Below are 15,570 nucleotides of genomic sequence, written 5' to 3' on the forward strand. Positions count from 1 at the left end.
AAACAAACAATCTCAGAGTTCCTCAAACCAATAAGGTGAGCTCTCCAGGCATCTGTTGAGAATGGGCTGCAGGTCTGACTCTGCTGTGCATGGAGATAGGGTGGCCTTCATCCCCAGGCCAAATACCCTGGGAGGTGGGGTGCGTGAGTCTGGTTTAGGTAATGCAAAAGAATACGTGGGGCAGGAGCAGGTAGAGAATAACCCCCACCAACTAAGATGCACTGAGTGCTTTCTGGGCGCCTAGTATCATGCTAAGTATTCTGTACCCATGACTTTGTTTAATTATCCTTCAACTTGACAAGGTAGGTACGAGTATGACCTCCATTTTATAAGGAGAAAGCAGGCTGGGGGAGGGGAGGTGGATTGCCTGAGGTCACACAGGTAGAGGAGACGACAAGTCACTGGATAGGAGCCCAGGTCTGTGGAACCCCAAAGCCCTTACTCTTATTTAATCTTTCAGCTATGCCTCCTTCACTCACAATCACCTGATAATTCCCCTTACATAGTAAGAAGCATTCTTTCATTGGGGAAACTTTACAATGTGATATGGCTTGGCTCTGTGTCTCTACCCAAATCACATCTCAAATTGTAATCCCCATGTGTTGAGGGAAGAACCTGGTGGGAGGTGACTGGGTCATGGGGACAGATTTCCCCCATGCTGTTCTTATGACAGTGAGTGAGATCTTATGAGATCTGATGGTTTAAAAGTGTGGCACTTTCCCCTTCTCTCTCTTTCTCTCCTGCCACCATGTAAGACGTGCCTTGCCTCCCCTTTTGCCTCCTGCCATGATTGTAAGTTTCCTGATGCCTCCCCAGCCATGCAGAACCATGAGTTGATTAAACCTCTTTCTTTTATAAATTACCCAGTCTCAGGTGGTTCTTTATAGCTGTGTGAAAACAGACTAATACACAATGTGACCTAAACTACCCTTCTTTTCTATCAGAAAAAAATCTTCCTCATCCTTTTAGACACCCTCCAATGTCAGTTCCTATTAGACACAGCCCCTTGAGCAGACAACAGGGTACTCAGCCCTTAGTGCAGCTGCCCCCCGCTGCTCCCAGACTACCCTGGGGAGCAGACTGCAGCTCAGTTCCCTGGGCCTCAGATGATTGTTGAATGATATGTGGAGAAGGGAAGAACGGAACTGGGGGTGAGAAAGAGGTCCCGGTTCTGCCCTCACTAGCTGCAAGAATTTAAATTTTTTTTCCCTCGCTCAGCCTTAGTTTGCTCCACTATAAAATAATGGGTTGTAACTGGATGTATTAGTCTGATTTCATGCTGCTGATAAAGACAAACCCAAGTCTGAGCAATTTACAAAAGAAAGAGGTTTAACTGGACTTACAGTTCCACGTGGCGGGGGAGGCCTCACAAACATGGCAGAAGGCAAAGAAGAGCAAGTCACATCTTACATGGATGGCGACAGGCAATGAGAGAGCTTGTGCAGAGAAACTTCCGTTTTTAAAACCATCAGATCTCATGAGACCCATTGACTATCACAAGAAAAGCACGGAAAAGGCCTACCACCATGATTCAATCACCTCCCACCAGGTTCCTCTCATAAAACGTGGGAATTATGGGAGCTACAAGACGAGATCTGGGTGGGGACACAGCCAAACCATATCAGTGGATGTTTTCTAGAATCCCTTCTAACTCCAATATCTTTTGAGATTAAGAATTGATTCGCTCCAAGCCTGGGTTTCCTTCTTTAACATTTTCCTTAAGTTGTTCTTTGAAACCAAGGCCACACCTTAGCTGGGACATGTAATGAAGCTTGTGTCCTTGATCAGGTAACTTTCCTTGAGAGTCAAACCATTTCTTAAATCAACCCTATTAGGGCTATAAAAACACACTAAGAATGGGGAGTGGCTGCTAGTCATTCTCATTTTGCTGGCAAATCAAAACGAAAGGTCTTACAAATAAACCATCCAAAGAAAGTAAGGTCAAGGATCTAACAAGTCACAGGGCCAGCTGGGGTGGAGTCTTATCCTCTTCCAGAGTTGGTGTAAGCGCAGTAGTGTGATGGAGATGCTCTTAAACTGCAAATGAGTGGATGAAGATGGTTTTTAAGGACAAGAGACACTAAAGATGTAAAGACATCAAGGCTGAGCAGGCAATTCCCAACTAGGCACAAAGTAGGCATATCGGTGAATACCTCACATCACATTTTCAAGGTTACTTTATTATTATTTCAAGGAGGTAAAAGGCCAGCAGGAAGAGGAAAATTAAAACATATGCAGAAATAAATAGAAAGCTATATTTCTCCCTTTAGCAGAGAATATCATCTTAGGAAAGGTGTGCTAGCTTGAAAAGCAGACAGACCTAAGCTGTAATTCACACTGCTTAGGCTACATAGTGACTTCCGTGGTCTAAGGTTTTTGTTGTTGTGGGGTTTTTTTGTTTTGTTTCTTGTTTTTTGTTTTTTGTTTTGTTTTGTTTTGTTTTGTTTTGTTTTGTTTTGTTTGAGACAGGGTCTTACTCTGTCACCTAGGCTGGAGTACAATGGTGTGATCTCGGCTCACTGCAACCTCCGCTTCCGGACTCAAGCCTTGGCCTCCTGAGTAGCTGGGACCACAGGCATGGGCCACTGCACCCAGTTAATTTTTTATATTTTTGGTAGAGATGAGGTTTCATCATGTTGTCCAGGTTGGTCTCAAACTCCTAGGCTCAAGCAATCTGCCACCTCAGCCTCCCAAAGTGCTGGGATTACAGGTGCGAGACACCTTGCCTGGCTGGTCTAAGGTACTTTTACCTTCATGGGCCCCTTCCCTCAACACATTTACCACTGTGTTGATGGCAGCAGCATGTGCTGTTGTTGTTCTGTTGTTGATTGGTACCTAGGGACCCAGCCACACCTAGAGAGGCCAGTCCCACTGGGGTAGCTTGGAAATGGGCAACCTCAGCAAGGTGAAGTTTGGAGAAGCAGGAATTGAAGTCACATACTACTTGGGGACTACTCATTTACTTTCAGATAAGATGGATGGTCTCTACTTCTTATTATCTGAGATATGATCACAAAAATTAATTTAAATGTCTATATGACAATGTGTGCGTGGTAGGAGTGTGAAATAAGGAAAGCTCCAGATCAAAAGTCAGGTCTCGTTCTAGCTCCATGATCTTGGGCAAGTCACTGAACTTTAGTTTCATATAAAAAGAAGAGGCGTGAGATGCTTGATGATCCCATCTTTCCACTTTTGTCCTTAGCAAATGTCATTTGCTGGCTAATCCAACAACCACTTCCAACCCTTTCTCCCTTCCCCTTCACTTCCAACCCTTTCTCCCTTCCCCTTCACTCCTGAAGAGGCTGGTGAAGCTAGGTATCTGCTTGCCTAGACTCCTCTGCAGTTAGTAAAGCATATGATACAGTTAGGGCCAAATAAATTAAAGTGGAAGGTTGGTAGGGGGCTTTGGGAAAGCTTTTGTTTTCCTGATGAAAGGGACAAATGGAATAAGCACAGGAGTAAATAAAAAGCTATCTCTGAGGATAGCAGAGTAGAAAGTCAGAACATGCCTAGGCCCTGGATGGATTTTTGAGTGGCAGAACCAACACTAACAACCACTCACCTTTAGAATACTGTTATATAAAATAAATAGACTCATTTTAAGGCCCTTAGTAGGGTTTTCAGTTACTTGAAGTTAAAAAAGCATTCCATTTCCTTTTTCTTTTTAGAGACAAGGTCTCACTCTGTCACTCAGGCTGGAGTGCTGTGGCCATCATAGCTTACTACAGCCTCAACCTCCTAGGCTCAAGCAGTCCTCCTGCCTCAGCCTCCCTAGTAGCTAGGATCCCAGGCACACACCGCCATGCTCGGCTTTTTTTTTTTTTTTTTTTTTTTTTTTTAAAGACAAAGTCTCACTATATTGCCCAGGCTGGTCTCGAACTCCTGGGCTCCAGTGATCTTCCTGCCTCCTCGGCGTCCCTAAAGTGCTGAGATTACAGGTGTGAGCCACCGCATGAACCGAAAAAAAGCATTCGTAAATAAACTTTGTTATTATTCTAATACACCCACCACAAAAAGAGGTTGTGGCCAGTCGGCTTCTCTCCAAAGGTGGTGCCCACTTACTCCACATTCCATGGCAGGCTGGGTAGGTCACACCCTGGCAGAAGAGTTAAAAATAGATTAGTTGATTTGACTCTAGTTTCTGCTTGTGTTTAAAATATGGATGCTGCTTCTTCATACAGGCTACAATATAAAAGCCCAATTTATAGACACTGTTGTAGGTTGAATATTTGTGTCCCCACCAAATTCCTGTGTTAAAACCTAATTCCCAATGTGACGGTATTTGGAGATGGACCTTTGGGAAGTGACTAGGTAAAAAATGAATGAGATTAGTGCCTTATAAAAGAAACTCCAGAGAGCTCCCTCATCCCTTCTGCCTTGAGCAGACAAAGAGAAGGTAGTTGTTTATGAACCAGGAAGCTGGCCCTCCCAAGTCATCAATCTGCCAGCACCTCGACATTTGACTCCCCAGCCTCCAGAACTGTAAGAAATACATTTCTAGGCCAGGAGTGGTGGCTCATGCCTGTAATCTCAGCACTTTGAGAGGCCGAGCTGGGTGGATCACTTGAGGCCAGGAGTTCAAGACCAGCATAGCCAACATGATGAAACATCATCTCTACTAAAAATACAAAAACTAGTTGGGCATGATGGTGCATGCTTGTAATCCCAACTCCTTGAGAGGCTGAGGCACAAGAATCACTTGAACCCAGGAGGCAGAGGTTGCAGTGAGCTGAGATTACACCACTGCACTTCAGCCTGGGCAACAGAGTGAGACTGTCAAAACAATAAAAATAAAAAATAAAAAATAAAAAAAGCCAGGCACAGGCACAGTGGCTTACGCTTGTAATCCCAGCAGTTTGGGAGGCTGAGGTGGGCGGATCACCTGAGGTCAGGAGTTTGAGACCAGCCTGGCCAACATGGCGAAATCCTGTCAAAAATACAAAATACAAAAATTAGCCGGTATAGTGGCATGTGCCCGTAATCCCAGCTATGCAGGAGGCTGAAGCAGAAGAATCGCTTGAACCTGGGAGGCAGAGGTTGCAGTGAGCTGAGATTGCACCACTGCACTCCAGCCTTGGTGACACAGTGAGATTCCGTCTCAAAAAAATAAATAAAAAATAAAAATAAAATTCTTTTTTTTATAACCTACCTAGTTTATGGTACTCTGTAGAAACCCAAATGGACTAAGACAGATACTAAACAGCATGATTCAGCTATTTTTGACTCACAGTACAGATGCTGAAATTCAAATACAGTTCACATGTAAGCATGCTAGAAGATGGGGGAAAGGTCTTTATATTTATATTTCATATTATCATAGACTATCAGTGTAGGAAGAGCCTTCCACAGTCAGCTGGTCCATCCTCTCATTTCAAGATACAGAACCTGAGGCTCAGGGCCATTAAGTGACTAAAATTTAGTCTTCATGGACGCTAATATCGCCTTCTTTCCACCACACGGGTACATCCCAAAGTGTAATATATGTCCCTCTAGTGGGACTAGAGTTGGATTTGAAATGATAAAACAACTTACATTCTTAATTATAACACATATATGCTAGTATATATATTACAATTAATCTATAATTAAATTTTTATATAATTATACTATATATATGTGTGTATATATATATATGCTTTGAAAAAGATGTAACTAGTGGCTGGGTGTGGTGGCTCACGCCTGTAATCCCAGCACTTTCGGAGGCAGAGGTGGGTGGACCACCTGAGGTCAGGAGTTCGAGACCAGCCTGGCCAACATGGTGAAACCCCATCTCTACTAAAATACAAAAAAATTGGTTGGTGTGGTGGCTGGCACCTGTAGTCCCAGCTACTCGAGAGGCTGAGGTAGGAGAATCGCTTGAATCCGGGAGGCAGATGTTGTAGTGAGCCGACATCACGCCACTGCACTCCAGCCTGGATGACAGAGCGGGACTCTATCTCACAGGAAAAAAAAAAGGAAAAGATGTAACTAGCACATCAAACCCATGATTTCAAAGATGTTGTTGCTTAGAATAATAGGTATCCTTTGTTTTTTGTTTTAAATGAGTCGATCTAGGGGAAAACGATAGGCAAATAATGGTACAAGTTATACATGGGCATAACAAACTGATGAAGGTCAGAGGTGAATGACTGTGTTTGGGAAACACTGTTGTATATCGAGGGTTGGCAAACTATGGCCAATTGGTTCACCATCTGTTTTTGTGTAGCCCACAAGCTAAGAATGTTTTTTACATTTTTAAATGGTGAGAAAAAAATCAAAAGAAGAATAATATTTAATGGCACACAACAATCATATGAAATTCAAATTTCAGTTTGTAAAATGTTTATTGGAACATAACCATGCCCATTTGTTTCTATCTTGTTTCTGCCTGCTTTTGCACTACAGCAGCAGTGTTGAGTAGGTGCAACAGACACCGTATGGCCTGCAAAGTCCAAAATATTTACCTTCTGGCTCCATATCATGGTGCCTCCTTCATTGAATTAAATCTCTGCATCAAACTACACCCTTGGAAATGTACAGATTTATTAATGAATCCACTTAAATTGCTTTAGTGGAATGAGCCTTTGCTATGTGAACTGTAGGTTTGGGCTTCAGTTTCACTATCCATTAAAATGAAGAGGGTCGGGTTAGATTATCCCTAAGATCACTATGGAAGGGTCCTTTATTGTTCCTAAATGTAAAATCACACAAGGCATTTGAATTACAATTCTTGAAATTTTAGCCATTACCAGAGAATGGAAATAGCAGGAAAAGGAAGAAAATATAGAAACAAACTGAGTAAAGGGAGTTTTCTTCAGAAGCCGAACTTTCTAAAGGACTGGGCTGGCTCTAGCAACATCAAAAACTGTAAGGAAAGTATCTCCTACCTCCACTAGACCTTGCAGAATTCTGACACACATGACGCATCCGTAATGCACTCTGGCTGCAGAGGGAATGAACATGTTCAGAGTCGATGTTAAGAAGATGGCAGCTCCAAAGACCCTGAGGGACCAAAGCACTGTGTTATTCGGCAGGCCCGCTGATGGATGTGGTACTTCAGCTAAGCACCAGAAACAAACCTAACAGTTCATGAAAGATCCCTGTGGAAATCCCTGTGGAAAGATCATGCCTGTAATCCCAGCACTTTGGGAGGCTGAGGTGGGTGGATCACCTGAGGTCAGGAGTTTGAGACCAGCCTGGCCCAACATGGTGAAACCCCATCTCTACTAAAAACACAAAAAATTAGCCGGGTGTGGTGGCTGGCACCTGTAATTTGGAGAAATAGATGTGTTAGGGTCTAGTATGCCCCAAGCTAGATTCTTGGGCTTCTTTGATTCCCAAGCTCTGGCCCCTGGACCAACTATGAACAAATTTTTGGCAGTACAGGGATGTCCTGCCTGGATGACGTCCTGAGAAGTTGGAGATTGGCCAGGTTCAGGTAAGCTTGCTAGAGACCTACCATCCTGCCTGGTGCCCCCTGACTGGCCTTTTCTGACTGTTACTGTATGTTTGAGGTTGTTTCTTGCTTCCCAGAGCTGCTCTCAGTTTACCAGAAGGAAACACTGTCTATCCAAGAAGCATTGTATGTCCTGGGACCAGAAGCACAAAACAGGTTGTGTACCTGTCTTAGCTCCCATTCCCTGACCAGCCCAGTGTACCCTGGGAAAAGAGAGAAAGCAGCATTTTCTTCCCCTCTCACATATGTTAATGATGTTTCCACTTTTTTTATGTGCTGGGAAATTAGATTATGTGTGATTTTTTTTCAAGGCAGAGGTGTAAGCAGTAACCCAGGAAACCATAGAAACCAATATTTTATCACTTTTTAAAAAGAATACAATAGGTAAGTAGCAATAAATAAAAGACATAAATTAGACAAGAACCTAAATAAATACATGCTTATTCATATTGAGATCTTATGGTAGTGGCTTCCAATTTTTTTTACCTTAACCCGTAAACAAAATATATTTTATATTGCAACCCAGTCCACACTCATACATACAAATGTAACTGAAACAAGTTTCAAAAACCAATAGTTACCCTTATGTGCAATGCATTCAGATATTTTCTATTCTGTTTTATTCTATTTGATTATCTTTTCTTCTATTTCTCTCTTTCTTTTTAAAAAATGCTCGTTGGTAAATCATCATATTGTTTTCACAACTATCTAATGAGTTGTGCTTTAGAATTTGAAAAAAACATTTTTTAAAAATGTAATGCACTTCATGAAATCCATTTATGGAAAGTCATAGGGGAAATAAAATTGGAAGGGACCTGGAGAGATTTAGTTCACTCCTTTTCTAATACATGATACACTCTACAACATCTCCCCCAAGTGGCCATCCTCCTCTGCTTGAATACCTCCAGTGACAGAGAACTCACTGCTTCTTGAGACAGCTCACTCTGTTCTTGGATACTTTTAATTGCTCAAACACCCACTACAGAGTCTCAAGGACATGAGAGACACATCTTGCAGTCTAGAGGCAAGCCCCCACCACTCATCTGAGAAAACCTTTTCTGGGTGATATTAACATAAGATTACAGAATGTCACTGGTCAAGGAGAACTGAAATACAATTTAGTCCAATGTTTCATTTCACAGATGAAGAAACTGAGGCCCAGTGAGGGAAGGAAAGTGACTCAATAGAGGTCACCCAGTGATCCAGTTAAGGGGCAGGAACCTCTCCTGACTCAGAGTTGATTGCTCTTTTTACCACATAATCACTTGAAGAATTGCAAGGTAAATTTAATTGGATGAAAAATGAAATAAAAAGAGACTCTTGACTGGGTGCTGGTGGCTCATGCCTGTAATCCCAGTACTTTGGGAGGCTAAGGCGGGTGGATCACTTGAGGTCAGGAGTTTGAGACCAGCCTGGCCAACACGGCGAAACCTCGTCTCTACCAAAAATACAAAAATTAGGTGGGTGCAGTGGTGCACACTTGTAATCCCAACTGTTCGGGAGGCTAAAGAACCAGAATTGCTTGAATGCCGAGTGGGGTGGGGGAGGGGGCGGGGCAGAGGTTGCAGTGAGCCAAGATCACACCACTGCACTCCAGCCTGGGTGACAGAGTGAGACACTGTCTCAAAAATAAAAATAAATTAAGAGCAGGGTCATTTGGGATCAGTATCTGTGAATTGCATCTATCCAGATGGCTCCTATTTTTCATTCTGCACCCCCAAATTGAGAGCTAGCTATGCAGAATTTATAGGTACAAAGCCACATTTCATTGGTTTGCATCATGTTATATCAATTTATCTTACCTGTTAGCAGCAAACTTGTTTGAAATGAAACCACCTGGAATTTGTGTCATAATATAGCCCCAGAAAAAAGATCCATGGATAAGGCCCACTGTTTCTGGATCCCAGTTAAACTGTGCCGTCTGGAAATGATAAATCAGATATAGTTGTGTTTCTTAGAAAAAGGCTGACAACCATTTTTCACCAACGAGCCTACACAATAATAACCTCATGAGGTCTTTCTTTTTTCATTTATTCAACACATGTTTATGGAGGGCATCTTACATACTTGGGGTATAGCAGCAAGCAAAAGTTCTAGGCCAGGCATAGTGATGTGTGCCTGTAGTCCCAGTTATTTAGGAGGCTGAGGTGGGAGGATGGCTTGAGCCCAGGAGGTCGAGGCTGCAGTGAGCCAAGATAGTGCCAATGCACTCCAGACTGGGCAACAGAGTGAAACCCCGTCTTAAAAAACAAAACCGGCCAGGTGCGGTGGCTCATGCCTATAATCCCAGCACTTTGGGAGGCTGAGGCAGGCGGATCACGAGGTCAGGAGATCGAGACCATCCTGGCTAACATGGTGAAACCCCATCTCTATTAAAACTACAAAAAAAAAAAAAAGAAGAAATTAGCCGGGCATGGTGTATATGTATATGTATATATATACACATACATACATATACACGTACATATACATATGTATATATACACACACACAGCGAAAACACAAAATAGCAATGAATGCTAAGGAGAAAATAAAATAGTTTGTGAAGAAAGCAAAAAATGGGGTTTTGTGGGGGCTACTAAGTTATTTGCTACATTATTCAGATGCCAGTTTAGTGATAGCACAAAGAGAATTAGAGTCTTAAGTCTCTCATTTCTTAATGAGGACAGTAAAGCCCATTCTACCTACCCATAGGATGTATGGGGATAAATGGCATGAATATTTCCAGTGGCTTATCTCTCTGCTTAGAGATTTTGCATGTAGCAGATTAGGATAGTGACCGGCACACAGTGTAGACTCAATAAATGTTAACAGTCATTACTGTTACAATGCTGATGGCAATGGCAACAACACAACCTTCCACAACTCTTAGGCCATTGAAAATGTGATTCTCTAGGGCTGGAATCCCTTTCCTCATGTTCTTTCCCAGGTAAAGTAACTTATTCTTTTTAGACTCATTGTAAATGGTCCTTCCTCGGAGGAAGCTTCCTGAATCCCCAAAATTGAACTGGTCCCTTTTTCCTGGGCTTGTCTTCAGTGAATGGACATCCACATGTGAATTTCCCACACAGGGCACCAAGAAACTCTAAGATAGCAGCCATGTCCTATTTGACTTATAGTCTCAGTACCTAAATCAAATGCCTGGGAACATAGAAGGTCCAAGAGTGTATTCGCCAAATGAATGAATAAATGAATGGCTTTGTAAAGCTTTTTGATATCAAAATGCAAACATGGAGTAAGAGGGTTCCTAATTATCATCATAGTATGTTTTATAAATTTTCATCACAGCTTATTTTCCTGTCACAAGTTGTTACATATTTATCTGCCCATCTGTTCAACGTTCATGCTGTGCCTCCTGAATGCAACGTTAGGTGCTGGACAGTGTAAATACAGACTCAAATCAGCATTGCCTTTGCCTTCTAGGAGCTCACAGTCCAAGTCACTTTGGCCTGTACTCTCTCATTTTATGAATAAGAAAGTTGAAGCTCAATGGTAAAAAGGAACTAGCTAATTATAATTAATTCAAATCAGCTCACCAAATTTATATTTTGTGTTTATTATGTAACACACATAGTTCTACACACTGGGGTACAGCAGTGAACAGCCATAGTGACTCCTGCCTTTTTGAAGATGCCAGTGGAGATAGCCGGCAATAAACAATTACAGGCAGAGTTAGATGGTAACCAGCAATAAGATGAAAAAATAAAGCAGGGAAGGGAATAGGAAGTATTGGATGGCAGTGAGGTGGGGTAAATTTTAGACAGAATGGCCAGGAAAGGCTTCACTGAGAAGATGAGTTTTAAGTAAAGACCTAAAGAAAGGAAGGGAGCAAGTCATATGGTGATCTGAGATGTGAGCTTTCCAGGCAGAGAGACAGCAAGTGCAAGGGACCCGAGGTAGGGTTGTGTCTTGTGTGTTAGAGGAAAAGCAGTATGTCAGTATGGCTGGAGGGTAATGAACGAGGAGGAAGAGAACAGGTGTTAGTGCAAGAGAGGTTACAATGATGAAGGGTTCTTTAAGACATCATAGGAACTCTGGCTTTTAGACAAAGAGAGATGAAAACCATTGGAAAATTTGAGCAGAGGTGGAATATGGTTTCACCGAGGCGCTTTCTACAGATTTCCTCCTTTAATCTGTAAAACACCTAGAGGTAATTGCAAATGAGGAAACTAAGGCTTAGAGAGATTAGTTTACTTGTCCAAGGTCATACAACTATTTGCAAGGAAAAGGGGATGCAAAACCTCTCATCTGCCTAACCCCAAAACACGATATTCTTTCTATTGCTTGGAGAGACTTATTTTCTGACTAAGGAGAGATCAGACTTCTTTGCCAAGATCCACAGAATTATCCGAGGATCCAAGACAGGAGGGAACTAGACCCTTTTAACTCCCACTTCAACCAGTTGCTAATTGTCAATCACAACCTCCCTTTCTCATGCCTTTCTCTCTGGAGAAATAGTGCTTCTGTCAATCTCTGAAAAATAATACACGAATAAGAGCCCCTAGGCTACTGAGAACTGACTTTTATTGTCTTTTGAGTCCCATTAAAATCGTAATAGTGGACTAAAGACTTGAATAGACATTTCTCCAAGGAAGACCAATAAATGGCTAATAGATACATGAAGAGGTGGTCAATGTCACTAACCATCAGAGAAATGCAAATCAAAACCACAATAAGACGTCGCTTTATACCTGTTAGGATGACCATTATCAAAAACAAAACAAAACAAGAAGTGTTGGTGAGGATGAAGAGAAAATAAAGCCCTTATACACTGCTGGTGGGAATGACTGCAGCCACTATGGAAAACAGTACAGAGGTTCCTCCAAAATTTAAAAACAGAACTACTGTATGATTTAGCAATCCCACTTCTGGGTATTTATCCAAAAGAGTTGAAATCATGATCTCAAAGAGATATTAGTACCCCCATGTTCACTAAAGCATTATTCACAATAGCCAAGACATAGAAAAAACCTGAATGCCCACTGACAGATGAATAAAGAAAATGTGGCCCAGTGCAGTGGCTCATGCCTGTAACTTTGGGAGGTCAAGGCAGGTAGATCACTTGAGGTCAGGAGTTCGAGACCAGCCTGGCCAATATGGGAATCCCCGTCTCTACTAAAAATATAAAAATTAGCCCAGCATGGTGGCGCATGCCTGTAATCCCAATTACTCAGGAGGCAGAGGCAGGAGAATCACTTGAACCTGGGAGGCAGAAGTTGCAGTGAGCCAAGATTGTGCCACTGCACTCCAACCTGGATGACAGAGACTCTATCTCAAAAAAAATAAAAAATAAAACAAACAAACAAAAAAAACAATGGAATACTATTCATCTTTTACAAAGAAGAAAATTCTGCAAGATATAACAACTGCATGAACCTGGAGGACATTATGCTCAGTGAAATGAGCCACTCACAGAAAGACAAATACTGCATGATTCCACTTACATGACATATCCAAAATAGTCAAATTCATAGACTCAAAGAGTAGAATGATGGTTGCCAGGGGCTGGGGGAGGGAGAAATGAGGAGTTACTAATTAATGGGCAAAAAGTTTCAGTCAAGCAAAATGAACAAGCTCTAGAGATCTCTATTCAACATGGTACTTACAGTCAACCATAATGTATTGTACACTAAAAACTTTATTAAAACAGTAGCTCCATGTTAAGCATTCTTATCACAATAAATTTTTAATTATAAATTATATAATTAAATAATTTAATTTAATTTATAATTTAAAAAAATAATGGCCCTGTATATGGACCATCACTATAGTAAACCAAACACTGTGTCAGATATTGTGAAAGGCCAAAAAAATGGCCCCCAAAAGATATCCACATCAAATCCCTGGGACCTATAAATGCTACCTTATCTGAAAACAGGTCTTTGCTGATGTGAAAATGTCAAGAATCTTAAAATGAGATATCTGGACTATCCAGCTGTGCCCTAAATCCAATGACAAGTGTTCTTATAGGAGAAAGACAGATGGAGATTTGAGACAAAAGAGGAGACACGCAGAGAGATGTCCACGTGAAGATGGAGGCAGAAACGAGAGTGACATTGTCCCAGACCGAGGATCTGCTGCATCCACTAGAAGTTGGAAGAGTCAAGGAAGGATTCTCTGCTAAAGTCTTCAGAGGGTGTGAGGTGCTGCCAACACCTTGATTTAGACTTCTTGTCTCCACAGCTCTGAGAGAATAAATTTCTATTGTTTTAAGCCATCAAATTTTTGATGATATGTTATGGCAGCCTCAGGGAACTAATATAGGCATTTAATATAGGTTAGCTTATCTTCAGAGTAGTCCTTTTATTCCCATTTCACAATAAGGGCAATGACGGTTAGCAAAGAACTTCTAGAAATGTCAGTTCCTGTCTGCTCACACTTCTGAGAGGATTCCACCTTCCCCAGCAACATGGGATTCTCCCCCACTGACCACCACAGCTGACTGGACACCTGAGTAGAAAGAGCCAAGCCAGTCAGGTGTGGTGGCTCACGTCTGTAATCCTAGCACTTTGGGAGGCTGGGGTGGACAGATCACTTGAGGTCAGGAGTTCAAGACCAGCCTGGCCAACATGGTGAAACCTCATCTCTATTTTAAAAATACAAAAATTAGCCAGGCATGGTGGCATGCACCTCTAATCTTACCTACTTGATAGCCTAAGGAGTAGAATCGCCTTAACTGGGGAGGTGGAGGTTGCAGCGAGCTGAGATTGCACCACTGCACTACAGCCTGTGCAACAGAGATTGCTCCACTGCACTACAGCCTGTGCAACAGACGAAGATTTTGTCTCAAAAAAAAAAAAAAAGTTCAAGACAGCCAAGCTATAGGCTAGGCTCAGCCAGTCAGCCTCTCCCCATCTCTCTGTCTCTGTCTGTCTCTGTCTCTCTGTCTCTCTCTCTCTCGCGCGCGCGCACACACACACACACACACACACACACACACACACACACAGAGCAACCCAAACCCCCAGAGATTCTAGTTAGACAATAGTGCACTCTTGAACCCAACTAAGCCCCATGGAGTCACAGAGTCAGGGCCAAGTAAATCAGCTTCCTGGCAAGACAAAGGCTCAAGGCACTTCCACTGTGGAGGGCGGTGAGAAGCCAGGGAAGAGGAAAGAAAGCAGTCCATGAAGGACCAGGGAAAACAGAGCTGACTCCAAGAAAAGCAGATGAAAGACTGTGGGGCAAGCAATTCGGAGACCTTAACAAAGGCTTCTCTAGTTCCTATGAGGGAAAGCTCCTTTCAGCAGTTCTGGCAGGGCCTGTCCTGCGGCCTCAGAAAGAATTACATAAAGACTCCCTTCCCTCCTCAGGGCGGAGGACAGCCTGGGTTTCAGTCCCACCTCAGGCTGGCTTCTGTGTTCTGTGTGCAGACTGCACAAACATATACCACAGACCTGCTTTCTGCCCTTAGCGTTCATGAGATCCCCTTACAGACCTACAATAATCCCCGCTATCATTTTTTGTTTGTTTAGACGGAGTCTCACTTATCTCGGCTCACTACAACCTCCAGCTCCCAGGATTCTCCTGCCTCAGCCTCCCAAGTAGCTGGGACTACAGGTGTGTGTCACTATGTCTGGCTAATTTCTTTTTGTATCTTTTAGTAGATACAGGGTTTCACCATGTTGGCCAGGCTAGTCTAGAACTCCTGACTTCAGGTGATCCACCCACCTTGGCCTCCCAAATTGCTGGGATTACAGGTGTGAGCCACCGTGCCGGGCCCCACTAATGCCCTTTTAACTTGAGCCAGTTTCACTGCACTTCTCTTCTTTGCAACCAGCAATCCCTGACCAGGACACAAGGGCAACTTATTCAAGGTCCCAGAGCTCATTAAAACCAGGTCTGGCCAGTTCCAAAGCCCATCCTCTGAATCCTAAAGGGCCCATGATCCATAGGAAGAACTTTGGACTTTTCCTGAGAGTAATGAGAAAATAAAATCACAAGGTTCTCAAACTTCGGTCATTTTTTTTTCTTACTATATGTCAAACACTTTTCTAAGAGTTCACATGTTTTAACTCAAAACTATTAAATGTAAAATATGGGCCAGGCACAGTGCTGCATGCTTGTAATCCCAGCACTTTGGGAGGCCAAGACAGGAGGATCCCTTGAGGCCAGGAGTTTGAGATCAGCCTGGG

General features: G+C 42.6%; 1 protein-coding gene across 1 annotated transcript in view; it reads right to left on the reverse strand.

Annotated features, from left to right (window-relative positions):
• LOC105493848 (solute carrier family 17 member 8) overlaps window positions 1-15,570 on the reverse strand; it is a 64,724-nt gene that overhangs the window by 22,104 nt on the left and 27,050 nt on the right. The window contains exons 3-5 of the mRNA XM_011761800.2: window positions 9,238-9,356; window positions 6,867-6,981; window positions 4,009-4,096 (exon numbers count right to left, since the gene is read on the reverse strand). Coding sequence (XP_011760102.1) covers window positions 4,009-4,096; window positions 6,867-6,981; window positions 9,238-9,356 — 322 coding nt within the window. The remainder of the gene's footprint in view (window positions 1-4,008; window positions 4,097-6,866; window positions 6,982-9,237; window positions 9,357-15,570) is intronic.

The sequence above is a fragment of the Macaca nemestrina genome, chromosome 10, assembly GCF_043159975.1.
Source record: "Macaca nemestrina isolate mMacNem1 chromosome 10, mMacNem.hap1, whole genome shotgun sequence".
Classification (NCBI taxonomy): Eukaryota; Metazoa; Chordata; class Mammalia; order Primates; family Cercopithecidae; genus Macaca; species Macaca nemestrina.